The following is a 26,300-nucleotide window of genomic DNA, read 5'->3' on the forward strand; positions in this document are numbered from 1 at the left end:
CGTTACACTGTTGGGACATGTTGAGCATGTGATCCAGTAGTACACTCAAGTTCCTCTCACATGTGCTGCTCTTGAGCCAGATTTTCCCCTTTTTGTACATGCTTCTTTCGTTTTTCTTATCTAGATGCATGACTTTACATTTCTCCCTGTTAAATTTCATTCTATTTGTTTCCACCCACTGTTCTAGCCTAAGTCTTTTTTAATTTTTTCCCTCCCCTCCCAACTTTGTATCATCCGCAAATCCCCATTCAGGATATCTCTCCAAGATTTGATGCCATTTTATAATCCTTTGAGTACAATCCTTGAGCCAACCGTAGATCCACCCAACAGTTTTGTTGTCAAACTCATATTTGGCCTTTTTCTTAATGCCATACTTCGTCAAAGGCCTTGCTAAAATGAAAATATACTATATTCACAGCATTTCTCTGATCAACCAGACTAGGAACTATCATAAAAGGAGACAATCTGGCACGCCTTGTTCAGCATTAATCCATGTCGGCTCCTGTAAATTAATGAATTCCTATCAAAGTGCTAATTTCTATCTAAGTGTTAGATTGATACATGTTGTGTTGATCTATCCAATCGAAGCCTAGCCTGTAAACCATGGTTTAACTCAACGTGTGAACCTAGTCAACTAAACTGATATTTTAGAAACACCATAAAATTGATGTGCAGATCTGTATCCTCTCTCTGTCTCTTCTGGTGTAGAAAGTAAGGGAGGTGACCTTGACAGAAATATGCAAGAACCACCATCTAAGCAAAGAGGGCTGAAGCAGTCTTTAAGTCCTGGGAAGCAAGATCACATCTGGAGACAGACGCCTCCCTGATTCACTGGGGTATAACAAGGAGCTACAGCACAGTCAGTCTTGCAAGGTTCTGTCATGACAGCCCAGGTACAGCCAAGAGTAGTTCTGGTATTTCTGTGAAGTTGATTTCCTGACCTGGTCTACCTAGTGGGGCTGGCACCTCGTTACCTCTCCTTGCCTTCAGCATGTGAATATCACCCTCATCCCTGGCATACAGCAAACCTTGATTGATTTTAAAGGAAGTTTATGCAGAGTCGAGCCAGGTGAGTGCTTTGATGGGTGGCCACCAAGAAATCTCAGAGATGTAGGCCAGGCTGGGGAATTTAAAAAAAGAGCATCCTAGCAGAAAACAAACCACTTCCATAGTCAAACGAACGAACGAAGCGTGCCTGTAGCAAATGGGAGTGAAAGGGCCTCCCTCTTTCCCTTTATCCCAAGACACGTGCAGGCTGGCATGGCCAGTGCATGGAAGGGCCCCCTCCAGAGGTGGCCTGGCAAGCATCCCTCTGGCTCTGCCAGCACAAGGGGAACCCCTCAGTCGGTGCCCTACCCTCAGCAATCTATTGGGAGCATAGCCGTATAAACTTTAATACTGAAAGGCATGCCCTGCTGAAAGTGCTATAAACCGAGTTGAGCCTGACTGGTGGTCACTCCACGGACACCGCCACGTGGCTTTCTCGGAAACAACCGCCTCCAAACTGCCACTTTGTGGGATGGCTGCTGCGTTCCTGGTGTGGGATTCCTTCGTGGTCACCCTCCAAGTTCCAAGCAAGTCCAACCCTGCTTGGTTTCCAAGCCCAAACAGGACCAGGCAGGCATTACCCTCTGCCAACCTCCCCCCCGCCCCATCTACAGCGAATAACCCATTGGCGGGGAGACTCTTGAGACTCTCGGCATCCAGGAGATCGGTGTTAGTTTCCAGGCGGAGAGGCTGCATTCCCTCAGATTGTGAGCGAAGCCAAAAAATAAACTTGATTGGATTTCATGTATATTTGAATAGAAATGACACCAAATAGAGTTAAGAGTCACATATGGAATCATTTTCCCCTTCTGTGTCCTTAAAATTACGGTTTGGGAGTTTTCCAAGGGCTGCCCCAAAGAAGTTTTGCCGTGAGGTCTCAGACAGACGGCTGCTTTCCTCGTCGAGACTTTAAGGTTGAAGACGAAACAGCCCGACGGGAAAGGAGGATGCCTGAAGTGTGACCTTGGCACGCACCCCAGGCTGGCTGTTCATGCTATGGTGGCATTCAGGGAGCCTCCCTAGAAAGACATCTGGTCACTTCAGCGGTTTTTATTTTCCCATGCAGTCTGCTACTCCGTCACCGTGCCCTTTTTCCTTCTCAAATTTCAACAGAGATAAAAAGGAATTTGTCTTTAGCCAGAGTGAAAAATGTCCAGGTTCCTCTCTTCTGTAGGCTAGCTGCGTTAGTCCAGGTTGGCCAAAAATCAGAAGGAACCTGGTAGCCCCTATTCAGGCTACGTTTTTATGCAGCTCACAAAGGCTTACACCTTTTAATAAAATGAGCTGGTCTGAAAAGGGGCTACCAGGCTCCTTCTGATTTTTCTCCTCCCTGGTGTAACTCACAGGGGGCACATGAGTGCAAATGGGTTCTGGAAGTCTTCGGTGAGAACAGGATGAGTCCCCTGGCAGCTCCACGAGCAGGCTTTGTGGTGTGAGCTTTTCCTGGGAAGAGCCTGTGTCATCAGGCGCAAACATATTCCAGGCAGGTTGGCTGGAAGCTGCAGCCTGGAGCCTCAGAGGGGGATGGGGGCTTTGGGGTCTACCAAGGAGAAAGTTTGGGGGCCGGAATTGGTGGTATTGAATTCCATTTTCACAGAGGCCTCGGCACTCTTTGGTATCTGGCCAGAAGTGGGAGAGAAAGAAAAAACAATGAACATGAATGCTGAGCAGCGATGGCTTTTTGAAACAATTCATCACATTTGTGGGCAGAGAAACCGAGCGGATGATTTAGCTGATCCTCTCCGAGATTTGTCAAGGGTTTTTCAAGGGCAGGGCTTCTCCCTGGTGGGGACAGTAGCCCCTCTCCTGAAAAGGGCCCTTGGGAGAATTTCCCTCCTGCGGCCTCCTCCTGGGACTGAATGGAAGGGTGGGAAGCCAGGGATGCTGCAGACCGCTGGGGAGAGGATTTCCTCTTCCACGTATTCTCCCTGTGGCTGCCCTTACTTCTCCGTTTATGAAAGGCTCCTGGAAGGGCTTCCCTCTGGAGGGCCTATAGACAGCCATGGAGATGGCCTAGAGGGGAATGTTCAGAAGCCTTTACAAAACAGAAAGTGCAGAAGCACCCCGTAAGCCCTGGGAAAGGAGTTAGTACTAGGACGAAAGTCAGGTTGGCTCCTCCTGGGGGGTGAGGGTGGGAGGAAAAGCCATTAGACTTGCACAATTCTATTATGATAGCCTATCTCAACAAAGCCCTAGTCTTCCTGTAAAGTCAGCTTCCTGAACTGGTCTACCTCCTAGGGCTGACAGGTGCCCCCTTAGGCCTGAATGAAAGGGTGGGAAGCCAGGAAGGCTGTGGACCTCTGACCAAGGATATCCTGTTCGAAGTACTTCCATCCCTCTGCAGCCTCCCTGGCTGCCCGTACCTTCCAATCAGAAAAGCCCCCGGAAGGGTTTCCCCCTGGAGGCCTCCCCTTGGGGTTGAATGAAAGTCTGAGCAGCCAGGGAGGCTGCAGAGGGCTGGAGGGATGTTCCAGAGCTTCTCACCCCTCTGCAGCCTCCCTAGCTGCCCAGACTTTCCAATGTGAAAAGGCCAATTCATATCTCTTTCCCTGGAAGTGTGGGAAACCAGAAAAGCAGGACATTCACTTTTCATCCTTAGCTTTTCCACGGCTAATGAAATGACCACTATCCTTTCACTCCTGTGATTTTTTCTAAAGCGGGTCAGAAAAAATGCAGAAGTCTTCTGCTTAGTACCAATTAGTACCCACAAATTGGCAAAGGGATGGAGTTCCAACCCCAAAAGAAAAAAAAAATGAGTTGTGGAAAGCAGACTGAAAGGCCACTGCAGGAAAATGTCCGTTGTTTATGACCCCCTCCTGTGTGCTATCCTGCAGATCTTCCAGAGGTTCTAGGTGGCTTCTGACCATGAAAAAAATACAGAAATCTTAAACATTGGCATAACAGCAGATCCGTTCCTCCATCTTCCAGGATGGAAGCCTGGCCTGTATTTGCAAGAGAATGAGATGGCAGCAGCAGTAAAAAGATCTTATGGGGGAATCTCCTTCAAAATGGAAAAAGCATGCTCTCAATATTGTAATTAATGCAAAGAAAAGAAAGGCATTAAATGGAAACTAGCACTCAGAATGGGCTGGATACAGAACGGTATCCCTGACGGACTCCTGTGCATCCAAAAAAGAGGTTTTTCTAGGTGGAAGTATCTGTTGGGCCCATTCTATCATCTCATTCAGTTGAATGAGTAGAACAGATCTAAAGCCAAGGAGGTCCCAAAGTGGATAACTGGTTTTTCCTTCAAATGTGATTTGTCTTCCCAGTGGGTAGAGCGGCTTTCTGAGAGGAGAGTTACCCCACAACCTTCCTGCTCCTTTTTGTGCTGTGAACTGGGTTACATCATAAATAAGACCTCCCTACTCATTTTGCGAGCCCTCCCTGGCCAGCCAGCTGCTGCGAAAAATGTTCCTTCCCAGTCTGGCAGCGCCGGGATGATGGGGCTGTGGTTGTGTTCTTGGACAGCTATGACCCCGTCCTTCCTATTGGATTGTGCCCATGAGCCAGTCTAGTACATGGGATCCTGTCCCAAACACCAAAGCATGGAGACTCTGATCCGCTCCCATACCTGGTCAAACTTTCGGGCGCTGTACACCTTGTTCTTATTCATGAAAGTCAGCAATATCCAGTCACAGAGGAAAGATGCCTGCCAAAGAAAGGGGGAAGAGATGATCAGTACAGGAAGAGGGCTGTGCAGGGGCACCACAGTGCTGCTACTCACCACTCCGATGGACGTCAGGGCTGTGGCCAGGTTGATGATGGTAGGGATGAGGCTAAATTTCCCAGCCTAAAGAAGGGAGATCAAACAAAACTCACATCAGCCATTCAACCATGATCTCTGCAACCTGGACACTCTTCCCACAAGGCCAAAGGTCCAATAAGTATAAACAGATGCTCAGTTTGCAAAGGGAAGGAGGTAATAGCAGGTGCGTGTCCCTTACCTGCCCATGCACTATGACATCAATGCGGATTCCGTAGGCTTTTATCAAGGTGCGTGTGCTTCTTCCACCATACTGATAATACTTTGCAAATCTGGAAGAGCAAAGCAGAACACTTTGGTCTTCCAGGTTTGGTTGCTTAGCTGTTATTGGTGCTGCCCTGCAGTCCTCAACAGAGAACACCTTTTCCAGGTTGGCTGTGATGCCCAGAAGACGATCTGGACTGGGAATATTTTTCACCTGAAAATGTGTGCACCGCCTGATAAAAATATGTGGCCTTCCAGGTGTTCTACGAAACTAGTCTACTAGTCATTCAATCTGGCTAGATTTACTTGTCCTGGAGAGAAGATCTTGGGAGGATAAACAAGCAGGAAACTGAGGAAACAGGGAAAGCCAGCAGTCAGGGAGACCAAGAGAGATGCCCTTGTTCCTCACCTAGGACACAAGGTGGGGAAGAGGGCTGAAGCAAGAATAACTAGACAGAAGTTTTGATTACAAGTTACCCAGTTCAGGAAGGTGAAATGGAAGAGCCAGATCGTATCTTCTGGGCAGCCTGGCCAGGAGTGCCAAGTGGCTTGCTCAGGGGAGTACGCCACCCTCTCCATGAGCTGCAGGGTGGAGCAGGAGCACTGAGGGTGGATCTCTACAGCCCTGCCAAGTCGGAGCAAGAGGGCCACTACAAGGAAAGATTCCAGCCGTGGCATCCAGTAACCCCCCCTTCACAGAGGCATCCACGGGGAGAGTTGGGGGGGGATATGAGAGCAGCGATGTGCCATGGCTACACAAGGCCCACTCCTTTGGTGTGTGAGTTGTGACACTGCAGATATGAAGGGGGCGGAGCTTGCATCACAGTAGCACAACACTGCTTCTCTCATTGTGATGCTCTCAATTTATCTTATTAGGGTTAGTGCCATTTCACCTCCATCCAAAGTCTGAGGTTTTGTTGACTCTTGCTTAACATATTGTATAAACCCAGTCATGGTGGCTTGTAATTCCAGTTCATTCAATAAACTATTGCCAGCCATGATACAAGAACAAGATCACACTTCTGGTTTGATTCTCTCTGTTGTGTACACCCACAGACCAAAGAAGAAACCCAGAAGGGCTTGGATTTTTTTTTTCCCCAGAAAGAGCAGCAAAATTGCTTCAAGTTTTTTTTGCCAATGCAAGATAGGACATTACCTGTAATTGTAGCCAGAGGAGACTTGAGTCCATTTGGGGTCCAGCCTGCGGAAAGAGTATCTGGGGTTGCACTCAGAATCCGGCAGGTCGAGGTTGCAATTCCAGTCAATGATCACACCGATCACCCCACCCTACCAAGCAAAAGTAGAGCCAGAAGATTTCCAGACCCAAACCCAGATGGAATGATGGGTGCCAGTGTTTGCATAGCACCCTGGTTTACACATCTACAGACTAGTCAGTCGGGGCATCCATGGGTAGGGGCCAAAAAAGTCAAGATGGTGACTTTAGTCCTGCCACTTTTTTACATGCATCACACATGCAACATAAATAGGGGGTGGGGAGGGACTTCGATGGTGGGGTGGCAGCCACCAGCTTGTCTTTTTTGATACCCCCCCTCCCTCCATGCCCTTGCAGCCAGCCACATTTTAGCTTAATGTGCTCTGCCAGCCCAGCCTGGGTAGCTAGTTTAGGGTTCAGTGTTTCACACACACCAATACATGGGGTAAACCCTGGGTCAGTTTATCACAGAATGGTAGAGTTGATGGGGTAGTGTAGTGTGAGAAGAAACCCATTGCCTCTAGGGAACCTACCCTCTTTTGATAGGTAAAATAAAGATTAGTTCATCAGCAGCATTAACAAAACAACTTGTGCAACTGTTGGGAAATATCCTGAATTAAAGGTAGTCTCCTTCAAGTCAAGCTTGGCTCCTTCAGACTTCACCGACCTGTCCATCTGTCATTCTGGAGAGAACACCAAAGGGATTTGCCATTGCCTTCTTCCACAATTCCTTTTATTTCCCCATCTATACTACAACCACCTTTGTTCTGACCTACTTAACAGAGATGCTCAACTGATGGAATTAAACTAAGCATTCAGGGGACTGAACTACCCACCCAATGAGATCAAGAGACAAATCCATGGAGCGAGATCAATTCCCAGAGAAGACCTGTTAAAAGACAGACTATAGAACATGATAGCTGTTGTCACCTACAGCTCACCTCAAACTACTCAATGCATTATTAATAAGCTGCAGCCTGTAGTGGACAATTGCCTTGCATTTCTTCAGGCCCTGGGTGGCAGGTCCTTATCTGTATACAGACAACCACCCAACCCAAAGCAGATTCTCACAAGAACCAAGGTACAACAGGGTAATGATGCTAACATGGAATCCAGACCCTGCAACAAACCCAGATGCCTACTCTCCCTCACATCTACACCAACAGCACCATCACAGGCCTCAACAAAGTACATGCCACAATATAGAGGCACCTTCACATGCTCTTTCTCTAATGTGATACATGCTATCATTTGCCAGCAATGTCCCTCTGGATTCTATGTAGAACAACTGGCACAAACTTTGGGCAAACAAATTAACAGACACAAGTTTGACACTAGGACCCAAAATAAGAACAAAGTAATATCAGAGCATTTCAACCTCCCAGCAAACTCCACGGTAGACTTCAAAGCAACTGGAAAAGTGGGAATTTAACAGCACCATCAAGTGAGAAATTGCTGAACCACATTCTGTACATCAAAAGGTTTCAGGCAATCTCAGAAATTCTCAACAAACACAATGAGTTTTTAACACATTACAGTTTCTGATTGATAAGGTATTTGTATGCTTTTAATAAAATGTGTTCCTCTGAAAAGGTGCTACTAGACTTCTGATTTTGGCTACTATAAGACTAACACAGCTTTCTTCCTAAAATGAGTATTTGTAGTGAGCTTGTTGGAAGGGTAGGTTCCCAGCTGAGCGGGGACTTGAACCCAGGGCTCCTCCAACACCTTCACCACTACGCCAGACTGGCTCATGGGCTGAGGGCCTAGCACTGGCTCAAGGTCATTCAGGTGGCTTCTGTGAATGAGAACTAGAATCTGGGTTTTGCCACTTCTAGACTAGCACCTTAAACCACTACACCTCTCTTTCTCCCCCACCACAAATATCCCAAACATAGTGGTGTCCCTACGTCTCATAGTAATGAAAAAAAATGACAGTGCCCAAGATAAGATTGTTACCTTTTCAGCCAGTTCAGAAAAGTTCTCGCCTGCCTGTTCCACAATGAAGCCCAGCTTGAAGATGGGGCAGTAAAGATCTGTGGTCTCATTGAAAGTGCACTTCCTCAGATAGCCATCCCTGTTGTCCTTAATGTTCTCTCTAAAGCAATGACAAAACCAGGATGATTAACCAGAAACCACATGCAGATTGCTATGGTGAAAGAGAGGCGCCAACGTCTTCTTTGGCTGTGGGTTCCTCAATATAAGTCCAAGTCAACACTGGCCAACCAATTCATTACCAGCCACATCAAGGGTTTCAAGCTGTGTTTAGAGTTTTCCTCATGATAGGACTTTTGGCCAGGAACATCTGGACTCAAATGTTCTTAAAATGTTCATTAAATGTCCATTTATTTATTTAATCAGAAGAAAAGCTAACGGTTTCTCAAGAGCAGCCCTCTCCCTTAGTAGAATCGGGAGTGCCATTACGGAAAATGCCCCCGGGAAGGGTTCCCCTTCATGTTTGCCCCTGGGGCTGAATGGGAGGGCCAGAAGCTGCTGGAGAGCCACAAACACAGACTATTTGCACACCGTTCAGCCCTCCCTCTTGCAAAGAAGGTGAGGGCAAAAGCACCATATTCCACCCAGGAAGACCTCACTGAAATTCTCTTCCCTGAAAGAATTTCCAAAGAATATTTGCTTTCATCAAACCGAATGAGAACTGGTAGAGAAGAAATGCAAGCTGGACCTCTGTCTGAGTTCTGCCCACCAGGTGTGCGTCTTAACACCTGTTGACATTTTGGAACTGCTTCTGATGTTCCTGTTCCTTTTCCTGTCTTGTTCCTTTTGCTGCTGACATTTAAACGTTTCTTTTCTTCCCTCTGCAGGGTTCCTTCGGTGATTGTTCCACTCCATTCACACCTTCTGGTCCATCAGCAGCGTTGGGTCAAACAGTCCCTTCAATTTTAGAGTTTGCCAGCCTTTTTTTTTTAGTGCTTAACTGGAAGTCATTAAGTTACTGAAACCTTCAAAATTTGCAGCAATGTTGAGAGCAAAGCAAATTCTCTTTCACCAAATCAAATGAGAACTGGTAGGAAAAAATGCCCAAGAATTTATCTGCCTGGCATGACCCGCCACCACAATCTGGCGCCTGGGCAACCGAGAATCCTTACTTGGAAAAGTGAAAGCGAGGGAAATGGATGCTGTTCTTGATCAGAATGGTGAACTCTGGAGCCATCTTTGCCAAACTCTCACTATGAAGCAAAAAAAAAAAAAATAATAATCATATTAAGATGGAGGCCAAGCTAGCAGGGACCAAATATCTGCATTCTTCTGGGTTTGTGAAGCAGAAGTGCACAGATTCTTTCCTTCCCAACTCTCTACAATTATTACAACCAGGCTTAATCTTAGGCTCAGGCTGCACCTAGAAGTAGAAACAGAAGGAAGAAGACCATGGGAAATGCCAAGCAAATGCCCAGGATCACTTTTTGCTTCCTTGCTATCCTTGCCAGATGAGCTCTGCTGGTTTTGGAAAGTGGGATAAGATCCTTCTCGTTTGTGAAATGTCCATCTGCTTGAGGGAAATGCAGGAGAGACTCACATTCATTCTAAACTATCGTGTGGTTCCTTTGATCTGAGTACATTTTGTTGTGTGAATCCAGCCATTATGGTTTGCAAGCCAGAGATTATGACTTAATACAAAATATGAGCCCAGCCCATTGCATCGTATTCCACCAACCACCAAGTTAAAATAATCTGTGGCTTGATGTAATGTGTGAGCCCAGCTTCTTACTCCAGCCTAAGACATGGATCAGGGCAGGGGTGGGGTGGGGTGGGGTGGAGAGCAGCTTGTCTCCATGTCCCTTATTACCTGAAAGTTGCCCCGTTCTCCACAGGACACCAGGCCATAACCTCACAGGTTTTCTTGGTGATGTTGTAGGGGACACAGCGCCCTGTCTTCATTCCTGCAGAAAAGCAAAGAAAGATGCACAATTCTCCCCTTTACATCTTCTGTTGAGCTCAGAGTATTGTGACCTCCATACTGGCATGCGGGATGGACACCCAGAGACCAGTGGCTGCTTAGTGTCATCTGCATCAGAGGTTATCCATTACTCACCATTCCCCAGCATCTCAACCTCACCCACAGCACACTCACTGTCAGAACTGCAGGAGGCCCTCAAGTTCTGCAGAAGATAGACACAGGAGAGGGGTTAGTGGTCAGTAAAGATGTGAGGCTCCAGCTGCATGGATGCATGCATGCATGCCCAGCAGAGAATTTTGCTTCCTTCATTGTTGATTGCCTGATGCCAGGGCTTTTCTTGACTTAAAATTAAAAATGACCACCAGTTTGGAACTTCTCCTCCAAATTGGCAGGCGAAGAAAATAGGTGGACAATTTCTCCAAATTTCTTGAGAAGAAGAAGAAATTCACCCACCATTTCTCAAGGGCAGGAATCTATCTCAGCAACTTGCAGCAGCCCCACTGATGATACCAGATGCTGGACCAACAGATGACCTTACCCAGCAGTTCCATAAACAGAAGAGACAAGAATATTGAACCCTGATACACCCCACAAGTGAGGGGCCATGGGCTCCGCTTCTGTTCCCCCTGTCAACACCAGCTGGAACCAGCCATACACAAAGGAGGAGAATCACTCAATGGTGCTGTCCAACCACCTTCTCAGCAATCCTCCCTAAGAAAGAATGGTTGGAGATTGATCTAAAACAGTTCTTGGGTCCAGCAATGGCCACCTGAGGAAGGGGTATACCACTGCCTTCCTTAAGGCTGGAGGGGCCACCCCCTCCCTCAAAGAATCTGACACCACTTGCATGGAACCAGTCACATGTCACTTAACAACCCAGGAGGGACGTGGACCTAAAAGCAGAGAGCTGGGTCACAGCCTGAAGGACCTGTGATCCAGAGCCACAGGCTAACACCCTTCCCAGGTAAACCCACAGGACTGGGGCTCAGGCAGCTCACCCAAACTTGCCCAATCACAGCCCAATTCCAAGCCAATCTGAGAAACTTTATGCACTAGAACATACCTCACAGAGGCCCCGCAGGTGATCCTGTGGCCCATTTCTTCCCAGCAAGGAACAAGTCACCTTAAACAGGGCCACCAGACAGGGACTGGCAGAAGCAACTAAGGCAGAGAAGTAACCATATCTCATTGCCTTTATTGTCACAATCCCAAACATGGTCCTGAGAGGCTGGTGCCCAGAGCGACGTTGGGGGCCAACGCACCAGAGCAACCTCAGACCTTCAGTGGCTTCCACTGCTCCGGCTCCCTCCTGCCCCACCTCAAGATGCCACTTTGAGATCCTCCCCATTGGGCAAAAGCAGCCTCCCCTGGCTGTTGGATCAGAGGGGGGAACCCAGTTTCAAGTCAACTGAAGCTCCATAGGTGACTTTGGGCAATCACTCTCTCTTACAACCAAGCCTCACAGAGTTATTGTTGTGGGCAAAAATAGGCCTTGCAGCGCACTTAGATACGTGCGTACCAAATCAACATGCTAAACAGTATGAAATACCTCACACAAATGCATCACTGTGAGAATGTCACCAAGATGCTCTTCTGCCTTGAAGTAAACTTCTAAAGACAATTTTTCTGCCATCAAACTGAATAAGAAGTACGTTTAGCGCTTCATTTTCTGTACCTCACAAATATGTAACTTTGGTGGTAAAAAAAAAGGAACGGAGTGAAAGCATGTTGTGATCAAGTTACCCAAATAAATCGCAGGACGGTGCATGCTTTTGGATAAACTAAATCTCACTTTCCCCGGCACCATTCGCTTCGCCTCTTCATGCTTTTCTATCCTTGCAAACCGTCCTCGCTTCTGCCACTCCCCAGACCACCTCCTATGTTGCTTTTCCTTCTTCAAGCTTCTCCCTTCTCCCCTTTTCTGGATCTCCTCAACTCCACCCAACCACACCTGACTTGGTCTTCCCCTTCCTCTTGACCCTTCACGCTCCCTTCTTGCATTCAACTTGTGATTCGCATCCTCACTCATTATTTCCAGCAGCATCTGCAGGGGGACATCCAGCAAAGTCCAGACGGTAGGCACAGCTGGGCAATGGCAGCCCCCTCCCTTTGAAGTGCATGCAGTGAGCGGGATGAATGTTTAAAAGGTGTGGGCTTTCATCCTCCGGCCAAACCCTTTCTGATATTGACAGATGCTCCCAATTGTTTTTATATGACCAAACGTCTTCAATGTACAGGAAGGCCACAGTTAGTGTGAGTTCAATAATGCAATATTCGATTTTGTGTAAGTTGTAAATTAATACCAGGTCACATTTAATGCGACCCAAAATTCAGTCAACGCGAGGCTAGCACACGAGCAGTTGTGGTTTTAGACGCGGCTAATCTTTGTGTGTGCGAAGGGGAGAAAAGGAAGATTTTGTCAGAGGAAAGCAGTACAAGCTTTAAAAAGATGTAATCGAACAACATCAAGGTGGTCATAGCAACACTAAAATAGGACGAGATGCTGGAATGCCTGAATCGACAGTAGAATTTTTTTGCTTTCATTTTGCTTTCTGTAACTACTCTGTGGCTTTGTTAACCATATATTTAAATTATAAGTGTATTCTTGTTATCCTTTACTGTATTATTTCATTAATATACATATCCAAATTTAGGCTTAAAAAATTCAATTGCCTATTTCTGTCGAGCTGGAACCAATCACCATATTCTCCATAGAAAGATCACTTCAAAAAGTGCAAATTGGAATAATGTAACCATTTTGTGGAATTCATTAAGCACACTAATCAAGACCTACCTCAACTCCTCATATTTGTAGCTGAGCCACGTGTATTCAGCACCCCGTTCATTTCCATCTCCTCTAGTTTCACAACACACATTCTTAAGTACAGGCAACTTGATTTTATGTTTCTCCTGATAGACACAACCTTCACAGAACAAAGTGGGCAGAAACAAGCTTTTACACGCAACCATCTGTGCTTTTTTTGATGCATCTTCCTCACTCCCTTTCTATCAGCATCTGTACATCATAAAAGTTCTCCATCCATTCTCCCATCTTTAGTAACATTCTACCAAGGTATGTCAATTAATCTACCTGCTCTTGTCCTGTGCTATTTTTGTATAATTTGCAATCATTCACACCATTTCCCTGTCAAACACAACTACCTTTGTTCTTTGATATGTTAATTTTCAGGACCAAATGCCTTACTGCATCTACAATTTGCTGTAAATCACTTGGTTCTCAATGGCTTAGCATCACCTGCATTCAAAATTACACCCACGTACCTAGCCCCAAATAACACATCTCTAACATCCTCACAAACATTCTTTATACACTTATTTGCTCATCAGGCATGTTTCACATACACTTTAAACCAGTTGCAAACTATGTCCACATTTTAATATTTGTCCAGTTATGCTATCTGCCTAATCATTACCATGATAGTCTATGGCATGCCTTTCTGAGTTGGTGGGAGGTCGGGAAGATGGTGTTGCCCTTGTAAAGTAGCTTCTAGATGAAAGTCCTGATTTGTAAAGAAGAGAGTGAGCATACCTGGGGCAAAACAGGATTTCCATTGTGCTTGGAGCATGAGGGCTCAAATGTGCCCGAACGACTGGCACCGACTTTGCTATTAACAGGGAATGGTACACATGGCACAAGTGTGATTAAAGCTGGTAACCTAGCCCAGGGTTTTCCATATTATTATGGCACTGCCTGGCTCCCAGCAACTTTGAGTAGTTCACAAAGGAAAAGAACAGGAGAGAGACAGCAATAAAACAATATAACACTAAAGTGTGGCATCCTTGGGGTTCTCTGAGCTTGGTTCTTTTCTTGCAAACGTTTCATTACCCGGCTAGGTATCATCTAGATAACACTAAAGACAAGGAGCAAAAAGATGATTGCCCAACCAGACAGCAAGAAAACAGTCTCAACGGGGGCTTCAGTCACCCTTGCCAAAGGCCTGGGTGAAGAGCCAGGTCTTCAAGGCCCTTAGAACACCAATAGGGTGGAAGCCACCCGGATCTCTGGAACCTCATTCCAGAGGGCAAGCACCACGGCAGAGAAGATGCACTTCTCCCAAAAACTGGCATTGAACCCAGAAAACACCAACCCTGTTGGATTGAATCAGCCAGGCAGATACTACGGGAGATAGGTGGTCCCCCAAGTGAAGGCCCTTATGCCATGTAGGGCTTTATAGGTGATGAGTAGCACCTTGAATCACACCTGTGAGGAAACCAGCAACTAGTGCAGCTCGTGAAGCAGAGGCATTACATGGATATACCAAGGCATGCCCATCACTGCCCATGCTGCTTCATCCTGGACCAGTAGAGGCTTCCAGGTGGTCTTCAAGGGCAGCCTATGTAAAGCACATTGCAGTAGTCAAGGAGCAAGGTGAAAAGGGCATGAGTGGCTGTCTGAAAGGCCTCCCAATCTAGGAAAGGGCACAACTGGTGCTATGCAAAGGCCTTCCTGACCACAGCTGCCACCTGCTCATTGAGGACCTCTCTTGAATGGGGAAGTGCTACCCCATCCAAGATTAAAGGTGGAACATCCCCAGATCTAGGTGGCCCAAACACAGCCACTGGGTCTTGGTAGGATTGAGCCGATGGTTCCTCCCCCTCCAAACCCCCACAGCCTCCAGGGACTGGGACAGAACCTGAACAGCCCCACTGTAGTTTGTGAAACCCTAAGGTCCCATGAACGTTTGATGGGGTTCACTCAAACGTGCAGCCAGGGCACCCATAGCAATTTTTCTAACGTCCAATGGAAAGGGTGGAGCTTGATATTCAGAAACCCTCCCTGCTTGTGTTCATGATGGTTCCTTGCTTTGCCTCAACTTTTCCTACCTCGGGGCAGGTCTTCTGTGTCTGCGAGGGAGTAGCTTCAACACGGGTGATGATACTGAAGACGCTGCCTCCCTGCAGAGAAAGACAGTGGGTGAGAGGGGGCGGCACTCAAAGCCTCCCCTTGTAAGTCACATTTTCCTGAGTAGGTGCCATGACATAGATTTGTTGAAATCAACATTATGCAGCCATAAGCAAGTCTTAAAAACAGGCCATTGCCTCTGCTAAAGTTTCCCAGGGAACTGACACATACTTTCAGATGTCTGCTGATATCATATCTTCATAGTTGTCATAGATTCAAGTTCCTTCCACGGTAAGGAAGGGAGGAAAGAACATTTGTCGGTCAAATGTTCCCAGGTAGTTGTGGTACAGCCTTCCCCAAACTGGTAGTATCCAGACTGGTTTGGCCTTAACCCCCCTAATCCTAACATAACAACTGAAGCACAACATCTGGAGGGCATCACATTGCCCATATTGCTGCCTCTATTTTGTATGTACACTTTTATTTGAACATAATGAGATTCATTTTCAAGGAAGCACTCCCACATCTGGATTCCCTCATTACAGTCTGCTATAACGTGGCTTTGGCTTAGCACAAGGCATAAATTGTGGCTTGTTCAACAAACCAGTAATTAAAACCATTCATGGGTGAGCACAGTGTGTGAACTGAACAATTATGGTTTGCAAACCATGATTTATAGTTTAGCATTGTGGGCTTAAGAAGCCACATTTTAAAAGCATGGCTTAGTGCAACACGTAAACCCAGTCCCTGAGTCCAAATGCCTGGGCTCTAAGAAGCGACTTGCAGAAGCTCTCCAGGGTCTGCAGAGTTGCAATCAATGTTCTCCCATCCTTTGGCAACAAATCTGAGATCAACCCTGCAAGCCAAGGTGGGTTATGTCAAGCCTGCAAGGCAAGATGGATTAACTATACATCACTATTCTACATTCTTAACATGCTTTCTACTGACTTTGAATAATAGCTTGTGCAGGTCCTGACAGGTTAAGCCCATTTTTTTCAGATGCCCATCCTTTGACTGCCTGGAGAAGTTGCTCTCATGGTCTCACCTCTGGGGGCTTCACATATTCCTCCACATCCCACACCTTGTGCTGTGAGGGGGTGACCCCCTTGACTTTGGTAACGACAGAGCTCTCCGGACCGGATTCACACTCCTGATAGCCCTTCTGGTTGCTAAACACATACCTGTAGTAAAAACAAGGACATTGGTAGCACATGAACAACTCATTGACCATGTCCTAAAGGACAGCCTGCTTCATCCAACAAGACCAGGGGGAAGAGATGTCCCACTACCATCAACTTTTTTTACCCAATTGAAAGAGTGCCTTTCACCTTGGAGTTATTCTAACTATCTCAAAACTGTGGAGGTGAGTGGTGATCACTCAAGCTAAGCAGAGGAGGAGACCCAGTGGCTGTGTTCACACAGCATGCCTCATCCCATCAAGACCCCAGTTAACTCTGTTGGGTGCATTTGCGCTGAACCATAACCTCAAAAAGGGAGCCTTCGTCGGTTTCACTCCTGGGGATTTTACCAGCCAATGAAATCAAGTGAACCCATTAATGGGTGGTTAATATTTCAGTCAATATGTCACACCAACCCAACACTTCTTATGGAAGAAGGAAATTACGATGTAACCTCAGAGAGAGATAAAAATATATTTATAGCAGCTGTCAATAAGTTGGATTAATTCTATAAACCATGGCTCATTAACCATGGTAAACATACTGTGCAAACATTTTAGCTGGCATGGAGGGGGAAAGGAATCTGAACTAATATCTGAGGTGAAGAAGAGTGATCAGTGCCAACTCCTCAAAAGGACCCTGAGCTGGAAAATTGCATAGAAAACTTGGCTTTTGTGTGCTGCTGACAGAGAATATTGTATTTCTGTAGGTGAGGCGTACCTTGCCTTTGGGGCAATTGACTTCTCCTGTAGGATGAAATTTCTTTAGTAGGCTTGTACGTTCTAGGAATCCAAACATCCCAGATTTGGGAAGTAAGGCTGAATTGCTCCCAATGCAACTTAATCGCTTTAGAAGAGAATATGTGTAGCTCAGGGTTGAGCTGTGGCGTCCTCGGGGTTCTCTGAGCTTGGTTGTTTTCTTGCAAACGTTTCGTTACCCGGCTAGGTCACATCTTCAGTACTAGAATGGGATGGGGTTTGCTGTCTGTTTATCTACAGTGGATGCCCTGCCAGTGTGGGTGGGGGTGGGGGTTTGGTTTTATTAACAACCTAATTAACCTAATTAACCAAATACATCCAGATCGAATTACCCAGAATCATGGACCTCCTCAACCTCTGCCTCACTACCTATTTTCAGTTTGATGGACAAATATACCAACAAATCAGAGGCTCACCCATGGGATTACCACTCTCAGGACTCATAGCAGAGATTGTAACGCAACGCCTAGAAACTATAGCACTTCCACACATACAACCTCAAATATGGATCCGGTATGTAGATGACACCTTTGTTATAATAAAAAAGGAACAACTAGAGAAGACACATGAAACTATCAACCACATCTTCAAAGGAATAAAATTCTCCAGAGAGGAATTAAATGACAACACGCTACCCTTCCTGGATATCCTCATCAGCAGAGGAAGCAACAGCAAACTAGAAACCCAAGTCTATCGGAAGACAACCCACACTAACCCAGTACTCCATTACCAAAGTAACAACTGAACCTCCCACAAGAGGAGCTGTGTAAGAACATTATTCAAGCGAGCACAAACAAATGCATTGCAGCAACTCAGAACAGCAGAAAAAGGAAACAGACCACCTATACAACATCTTCCAACAAAATGGATATCCACGCAACTCTATCAAAAAGTGCCTGACCATTCAACCTACTACAACACAACCCACACAAGCTATGAAAAGGATCACACTGCCATACATCAGAAGTGTCTCAGAAACTACCAACAGACTACTACAACCACATGGCATCTCCGTAGCACACAAACCAACTAAAGCCCTCCAAAACATCTTAAGCAAACCAAAAGAACCCGTAGCCCAAGAATTAAAAGCAGGGGTCATCTACAACATACAGTGTAAGGACTGCAACAAACACTATGTAGGACAGACAGGCAGAAGGCGGGCAGAGCGCGTCCATGAACACCAACTGGCAGTCAGAAGACACGATGAAAACTCCATCTCACAACACTTGGACAGACTCAACCATAGTTTTGACTGGGAAACGGTCAGCAACTTAGACCAAGCTAAATCCAAATGTGCGAGAGAATTCTTGGAAGCCTGGTATTCAGACAAGGCAGCCATCAACAGGCACATAGAGATAAACAACATCTACACACTATTCAAAGGAGACAATAGAAAGGAAACAAAAGACCAGAGCATCTCCTTGCCAGCAATCATCACCCAGATAAGCAGAGATTAACACCAAGATTACCACCAGACATCCAAGCAGTAAGCAGTATCTTAATCAAGGAACTACTGGAGGGGGGGGGGAAATAAAATAAAACCAAACCCCCACCCCCACCAGCACTGGCAGGGCATGCCACTGTATATAAACAGACAGCAAACCCCGTTCCATTCTGGCACTGAAGATGTGACCTAGCTGGGTAACGAAACGTTTGCAAGAAAACAACCAAGCTCAGAGAACCCCAAGGACGCCACAGTTACATCACTTTCCCCACTGAATGCTGGATCGAACGTGTTTATGCAGGAAATCAAGATGTCACTTGTAGCACCTGGTACTGAGTTTGGCCCGTTGAGTTTTGAGCTGTCTATTCCAAGTGACTCAGCCTGAGATGGAACAAGACTCTTCCGGTGCCTGATCCGTCCTTTTGTTGTGCCCGTCCTTTTGTTGTGCGGCACTCAATGCTGACTTCCATAGGAGCCAAGAAGTGGGAGGCATGCTAGTTTTCCTTTCACCAGAAGCAGGATTTCCTGATTGACTGGCTGGTGGTGCCCCGTATCAAGGCCTAGGTAGCACAGCAAGATCAAGGAAGCAAGGCCTACACGGAGTTCAGGAAGGAATCTTTCATGCTGATCTGGGGTAAACACAGAATCTTGGAAATTGCAGGAGAAATTTCCCCTCCCTCATTCAGTGGATTCATTAAGGCTTTAATGTTATGCAATGCTTCTTCCCAGCTTCCTCTCTACCTGGGCTGAGCAGTAATCTATGTGTTTGCTTATTGGATTTGTAAGAGCACTCAGCTTGTAATTTATGATTTTGGGTGGCATAAAAGCAATATATAAAACCACAACCATACATACATAGCCAAGGCTGGACATAACAGTCGCTCCCTTTCCTAACCCAGCAGGCTTGAGTACCATCCTGGCCCAATGCCCAGAAGAAAGGGTCCAGGCCCCCTGCATCTTGGGGGAGCTTTGTCCAAAGAGCAGGTGCAGCAACAGAGCAGGTATTTCTCCTAGGTCCCATAGAACTGCTTCTTCCCAGGTTTGTATGTGGGAATTGTCTGTCTGCTTTCCCTTCCCCTCCCTTCCCAGCCTCCCCATTATCTCTCACACCCACCTTGGTTCATGTGGCATTTAGCCCTTGCAGAGACTCAGGTTCAAGTTACCCCTGTCCTGATGCTCTCTGCGTGACTCTGGGCCAGTCCCTCTCTCTCTCTCCTTCAGTGGCTGCATTCACACACCTGCTTACCCAGGTCAGTTCAAGCTGCATTCGTACCACTTGCACGCTTGCTTAGTTTTAATTTTGGTTAAACGTTTGCAGTGACTGGGTGTGCTAGACGGAGCCAGCTCATTTTGTTTAGGAAAAAATTTGTATGCAGTGTGCAAATCCAGAACGTGAATTCGTTTAGTAATCAGGTGAAACATGTTGTGTGAAGAGCATCAGCAAGGTGGTGGGTGGGAACAAATAAGGAGGGACAACTCCCCCCCTTTCCGCTCATAATTGCACAGAGAAAAGGCAAAATACAACGACAATAAACAGATCAAGATGAATTTTTGTTCTTGATATGTAGGGTCTAGGTAGGAAACTTTAGGTCGCCTCTAAAGTTTTTCAGGTTCAGCCCAGTTACATGGAAAGCAGTGACTCACTTGGAAAATTCTCTATCAAAATATGATGAATCTTTTAATTAATCAAAATAATAGCTCCCAATTTTTATAGGATCTCTCAGCTAGACAGTGGTTTTCCAACATTCTGCAGAACAATGTCCGGAAAATCCGCAGCGCTATATTGCTGGAATTATTTCTTGTGATATTAAATAACTACACACATACGTAAGTCGCACATTCCCATGTGCTTCCTTGGCTAAATGTTGCTTATGCACCTGGGTCAAGCTGCCTGCTGAGTTGCACACCACAGTAGCTGCCAAGAGCATCTTTGAATACCACCCCCATCTCCCCCAGGATGCTGGGAACACTTACCAGATGAAGTAAACCAGGATCAGGAGCTGGATCAGCCTGTAAATGATGCCTAGGTTATGGTTCTTCACCACAATCATTTTGGGGGTCTCATAATTCCAGAAGTCCCTCCAAAAACTTCCAAAGCCCGTCATGACCCTTCCTGTGCTGGAGTAGGCAGACGACAGGCAAATTCAAACCTCTGGCCACTCTTGATGTCTTTCCTTTTAAGGGTGAGGAGGCCACATTTCCCACAAGTCGTTCTGAGGATTTTGCAGGGCTACAACTTCACAGGGAGCTGATGTACGAGCAAGAGGCTCTCCGCCCTTCGCTTTACATACTGGCCCACCCAAGGGAAGGGTTCTTTCAATGGGAAGCTGTCGGATTTACATATCCCGTGCCTTTGTCTCCTGCAATCAGTTGATCCCTGGGGCAGGAGTGCCCTCTGTTGCCACAGAAGAGCAGCACATCACCCGTCCACGACTCACCCTCCATAATCTGCACAGATACCTGCAATGATTATGCGCCAAGTCGGTGTCAGTACGCACCCATATGGCCATATTCCCTTCCCAAGACCATCTGGAACAGTGTTCTTTTTTCATTTTTAATGAGCAAAACCTCATTGTTCGCGTTGTCTGATTCCATTCAGTAACATTTATTCATTTTTCTGTCTCATAGAAACTTTAAAGCTAAATAAGCAAACCCAGAATGAATGTATTGGTTTAGCTTTGGCAACTAAAGGAAGTAAGGAAGTAAACAAATCAATGGGATACAAACTAAAATTAAAACTTGCTTTAATGCCTCTCTTTTCCCCTGCATCCAATCCATCAATGGAGCAGGCATACAATGGAGAGATTTCATCAATACCTGGAGAAAGACCATATCTGAATGCGTTGAATGATAGAATCCTGGGGTTGGAAGGTATCTAGGATAGGTATCTAGGTATCTAGGACCAGAAGGTATCTAGTTCAGCCCCTGCCCAGACAGGAATCCTCAGACCATTCCAGACAAGCGGCTGTCCAATCTTTTCTTCAAAACCGTCAGTGATGGAACAAACATGGCTACAGGAGGCAGGCTCTCCCGTTGCTTCATAGCTCTCACAGTCAGGAAATTCCCATTTCAAGTTTGGATCTTTCCCTGTAAGCTTCCACCCATTATGGATTTTCCCACCTACTTCAACTTTGGCCTATGGCAGGGTTCCTCAACCTTGGCAACTTTAAGATGGGTGGACTTCAACTCCCCTTGCTGGCTGGGGAATTCTGGAAGTTGAAGTCCACCCGTCTTAAAGTTGCCAAGGTTGAGGAAGCCTGGCCTATGGTCATAGCAAATGCTGAAGGTCAACTAGATCAGTGTTTTTCAACCTTGGCAGCTTTAAGCTGTGTGGACTTCAACTCCCAGAATTCCCCAGCCGGTTTGCTGGCTGGGGAATTCTGGAAGTTGAAGTCCACCCATCTTAAAGTTGCCAAGGTTGAGGAAGCCTGGCCTACAGTCATAGCAAATACTGAAGGTCAACTAGATCAGTGTTTTTCAACCTTGGCAGCTTTAAGCTGTGTGGACTTCAACTCCCAGAATTCCCCAGCCGGTTTGCTGGCTGGTGAATTCTGGAAGTTGAAGTCCACACAACTTAAAGCTGCCAAGGTCGAGAAACACTGAACTAGATTGACAACCTAGGGTTGTCATCATGGTCATTGGGAATGTACAAAGTCAAGGTGGCAGTCATGACCATGCATTGAAGACCCACCCCCATTTTATGTGCATTGATGCATGTAAAAAAAAGGACTTAAGTTATTTAGTGATTGTTGTTGAAAACTCTAGGCATGGTAAAATGCAAGCCATGTTAGCCTATGGTAGCTAAAAATCAGGAGTCTGGTACCACCTTCTCAGACTAAACCATTTTATTAGATTTGTTTTATTGAATTTATTCATTATGCTCACCAATTTATGAAGCTTATGCCTTTTAATAAAATTTGTACCAGGCTCCTTCTGATTTAAGAATCTAGGGATTGTGATGACTGAGGATTAATCTGCCAACATTTCCTCTTGGATCCCATGGTCAGCTCAGGAAGCCATAAAGGGGTTCCATGAAGTAGCTGAAGAAGTCCTGCTAACTCCTTGGTGAGAAACACGATATTGGCTGGCCCAGAAATGTGCAATTTCTCCAATTCCCAGATTTAACTTTCTATTCTGTAGTGGAACAGAAAGTGATCTCCGTGCGATCACTTGCCATTTATCATCCCCACAAAACCAGAAGGCAGCTTCAAGGTAGTTAGAATAGTTGCCCAGCTGCATTTGCACAACCCAGGATAATGGAACACAATTGCTGAGCTCACATGATGTGTTCTGTCCAAATAACCCACTAGGCAGTTTAATGTGACTCCCTTCAACGTGATTCTAGCCTGAGCCATCTAACCGAGCGGCTATTTCCTTCCTATTTGTGGAACTGAATTCCTGAGAATGCTCAGAAAACGTGCTGGGTCAAATTTAGATGGCCCCTAATCTAGTTCCAGAAACAGATCTAAATGCAAAAGAAAAAATCTATGCATTTATTTATTGCTTTAATGAGCTGTAAGCCACCCAGAGTCCCCCAGTTGGGGGAGATGGGCGGGGATAAATTTAATAAATAAATACACTCCAGACTTCCATAAATAGGGACTCCTCCCACTTCCCCCACTGCTCATCTTCAGTAATTCAACACTCCATTCAGAAGCAAAATGGTACCCTTCCTCCCCACCGTAATGTTTTATTACCCCTCCATCCCTGAGTCTAAAACATTGGAAAGATGCTTCAAAACGACCCTACAAGGCAAGCTTGACTGAGCCAGTTATGGGCCCAAAGTCAATCAAGAAGCTTAGGATCAAAGTCCAAACCTCTTTGGGATACACTGGATGGGGGACACCATTGCCCAGAAAATGTTACCGAGTCAACCACCCACCAGGTCAAGTTCTATCACTCCCCAACTCCATATCCAAGGCACCAAGGTCGAATTCTGCATTACAGAAATAGATACCACTGAACTCCCAAACACCTTGATAAAAAAGAACAGCATCTGTTATTTGAACATTTAATGTTTTATTTGTCAAATTGCATTTTGCAGCTGCGTCACTGTAAATGCAGAGCTAAGAATGACTACATAGTACAATTCTTTTCTTCTACAGTAAAGATGGAGAAAACTCTCAATCGAGGTACAGGAGGCAAGAACAGGGGCACTCCTTGCCCTCGGGCTAACACACAAAAAAACTGGGCTGGGGGGGTGGGAGACAAGCAAATTTGTTCCCACCAGATATTGACATTAGAGAATTCTTGAAGCAACTTAAAGCAGGCTCATATATTTTGAAGTTAATGCTTGGCGTGGTTGAGCAAAGCAAAGGTCAATGGACAGGGGGAAGGGACAAAAGCTGTAAGGGTTGCCAGTGATTACCCAGATCAGGTCAAGGTAGGGAACACTTCTCTACAGTCACCAGGAACTGAGCCCTAAAGCAAGGGAGGCTGCTTGGCAGTGGCACAGATTAGATGGGGAGCAGAGGACCAGAGCGAGCAGTCGTGAAGGACCACTGAGGACTCCAGGGGCGACCATCCACCAAGCTTCAGCGCCCCACCCCGTAAGCGCAGATTCATAGAAACGATGCCATTCGGGACAATGTTGTAATAGGAGAGTTTGTGGTGATCATCCAACGTTTGTCCTTCGTAGGTAAGCCAGAACTGGTTATCTTCGACTCTCTCCTGCCCTCGAATTCGGGCCCGGAATTGTGACACCGTATCAGAAGGCAGGACTTGGTAGGTGCTGGTCCTGCCGTTGGGGTTTCTCAGGAAAATGCAGATGGACTCCTCATTCTTCACCATGAGCAGGAGGGTGTCTCCTGTCTGCAGCCCATATTGGGAGAGCGCGGAGCTATCCTGGAGGTTAAGGTGGGTGCTGTTCTGGCAAGCCAGCTTCTGCTGATAGGGCGGCACCCCAGTCTTGCGCCCTACTTGGATTTTGAAATCCCAGACGGTTCTGCAGGCTGAGGAATCCACAGAGTGAATCTCGCCCGTCAGAAGTTTCACGCTCAGTTGCTGTGCCTGGAAAACAACCACAGGCTATCAGATTCATCCTGGCTGGGGTTGTGTGTGCGACTGCCCGCCCCGCCAGCCCTCCTCAGGAGGACCTGCAGCTCAAGAGCCCCAGCCCAGCTTAGAGAAGCCCCAAGGATTTCCACCGCAGCTCCTCCCACATCCTCCAGCCAGAGCTGCGCAGCCGGCTTCCACAGCCAGTGGGCAACTCACCCCATGTCCTTATCATCCGTGTTGCCAGAGGCTCAAAATTTTTATAGCCCAACTCACCCTTAAAAGTAGGTCAAAAAACCACAACCCGCAACTGATCTCCGAAGCTCCTAACCCTCCAACCTGCAACACTGGATTGGCCCGTCGGAGTGCCCGCGCGGACCCCGGCCGGAGCGGGGACTGCGTGCACCTGTGGAAGCGGAGAGGCGTGCAAAGCCCGAGCGAGGAGTGGAGCAACAGGTGGGATTGTGCTGCTCCGCCACGGGGGGGGGGGGAGAGGGGGACAGAGAGGGAGAGAGAGGCGCGGGGGCCTCCCCGCCTGCAGCGCGGGGTCTCTGCTTGCGGGGACGGTGGCCCGGGGCTCGTCTCGGGGCGGGCGCAGGAGAGCAGGCGATCCGGGGGTGCGCTGGCCCAGGTGGCAGCGGCAGCAGGAGCCACCCCCAAAGGCGGGGCGGGGGAGGATGGGGGGAGGACAAAGTGGTGGCGGAGGCTTTGGCATCAGGGTGTCAAGAGCTCAGAAGATGTGGAGGAATCCCGATATTAAGGGGAGGGTGCCGGAGGCTGCTGGACGTGAGCCCCCTCTAGTTCTGCAAAGGGGTCCTCGGGAGAGGCGGTGGGAAGGGGGGGCGAGAAAGAAGCAGACGCAGTTGGGGAACGAGGGGTGGGGGCGCAGCGAGAGGGGAGTTAGCCGGCCGACCCGCTCAGCGAGCCGGGGTGATTTGCGTCCCTGCGAGGCACTTTGCAGTCATCGTTCATCGCCCCGGGACTCTACGCGCCCTTCAAAGGAGCCCGAAGAACCGCAACCCCCAACGCCAAAACCCTCCCACAAGCGATCGCCAAACCCACCGGCAGCCCCGCTTACCATCTCCAGCGCGCCGCAGCCTCAACCGCCCGAGTCCGCCCCGCACGAAGCGCTGGCGGCGCCGCTCCCGCCTCCTTTTATAGCGCCCGCCCGGCTTTCGAGGCGTCCCGGCGGGGCGGAGCGTGGCCGGAAAACAAAACCGCCCGGCGCCGCGCGGCCTTCCTCCGCGGCGAAAACGAAACTCGAAAGCGAAAGCGAAAGCGAGAGCGGCCGGGCGGCCGAGCGAGTGAGGGGATTTTCCCGGCCGGGGGCGAAGGGGCGAGCGCCGGCGTCTTAGGCGGTCAGGAGAGGTAGCCAGTGGGGGTTCTCTAAGGCCGCCCGGGGCGTTACGCTCCGGCTGACAGGGGATGATGGAGGTTGGAGTCCCACCTGTTTAGGAGGGGGAGTTAGGGCCTGCCCCCCCCAAAAAAAGCGAGCGAGTGCAAAACGGGTTGTAGGCGTGGGGCGCGTGGACTGTAGGCGACCCACACCCAAACCTGACGGAATTGGAATTGGAATTGAAGTGAACTCAGTCCATCAACCCACTTTCCTTGCTGGCCGTGCAAGAGTCAATTCAATGTCATTTTATTCCTGCCAAGCCTTCCTCAGTCCGGTTTCCTCCAGAGCGAGAGGCCAACGTGCAGCATTCTCCCTCAAGGCCAGACTGGTCCCTCGATTTGGGTGGGCAAACTTGATCCTCGAGGATTCCGCAGCTGCTGGGTCACAGGAGCGAAGCCGCTGCAGATCATTCTTTGCCTTTCCTTTAAGTGGGACAGAGCAGGCCAGTTGTCCTCCATCTGGGTGGTGGTCCTCTTCCTGCCAGCTAGCTTTGGATGCTGATCAGCTGGCTAGCAAGAAA

At 47.5% G+C, this 26,300-nt stretch overlaps 2 protein-coding genes across 2 annotated transcripts; both read right to left on the reverse strand.

Annotated features, from left to right (window-relative positions):
* Window positions 1–1,862: 1,862 nt before the first annotated feature.
* Window positions 1,863–20,602, reverse strand: P2RX2 (purinergic receptor P2X 2). Its single transcript, XM_025173665.2, has 12 exons — window positions 20,365–20,602; window positions 16,056–16,191; window positions 14,992–15,063; window positions 10,282–10,348; window positions 10,036–10,129; window positions 9,338–9,418; window positions 8,190–8,328; window positions 6,174–6,304; window positions 4,995–5,085; window positions 4,775–4,840; window positions 4,622–4,699; window positions 1,863–2,666 (listed from the first exon to the last, which is right to left on the reverse strand). Exons 1-12 carry the CDS (start codon window positions 20,493–20,495, stop codon window positions 2,562–2,564), a joined length of 1,191 nt encoding a protein of 396 aa, XP_025029433.1. The 5' UTR covers window positions 20,496–20,602; the 3' UTR covers window positions 1,863–2,561.
* A 2,795-nt stretch (window positions 20,603–23,397) lies between these two features.
* ISG15 (ISG15 ubiquitin like modifier) lies at window positions 23,398–25,599 on the reverse strand. Its single transcript, XM_025173663.2, has 2 exons — window positions 25,463–25,599; window positions 23,398–24,399 (listed from the first exon to the last, which is right to left on the reverse strand). Exons 1-2 carry the CDS (start codon window positions 25,463–25,465, stop codon window positions 23,812–23,814), a joined length of 591 nt encoding a protein of 196 aa, XP_025029431.1. The 5' UTR covers window positions 25,466–25,599; the 3' UTR covers window positions 23,398–23,811.
* Window positions 25,600–26,300: the final 701 nt, after the last annotated feature.

This window comes from Python bivittatus, unplaced genomic scaffold (genome assembly GCF_059951505.1).
Source record: "Python bivittatus isolate LINGU-HERP-01145 unplaced genomic scaffold, Pbiv_v1 ctg000390_np1212, whole genome shotgun sequence".
Classification (NCBI taxonomy): Eukaryota; Metazoa; Chordata; class Lepidosauria; order Squamata; family Pythonidae; genus Python; species Python bivittatus.

Coding starts and splice junctions, on each gene's coding strand:
- P2RX2 (XM_025173665.2), bottom strand. CDS start 20,495: ATGACGGGCTTTGGAAGTTTTTGGAGGGACTTCTGGAATTATGAGACC. Junction 16,192..20,364: donor ATCCTGGTTTACTTCATCTG/GTAAGTGTTCCC, acceptor TTTTTACTACAG/GTATGTGTTTAGCAACCAGA. Junction 10,130..10,281: donor GGTTGAGATGCTGGGGAATG/GTGAGTAATGGA, acceptor GCTTTTCTGCAG/GAATGAAGACAGGGCGCTGT.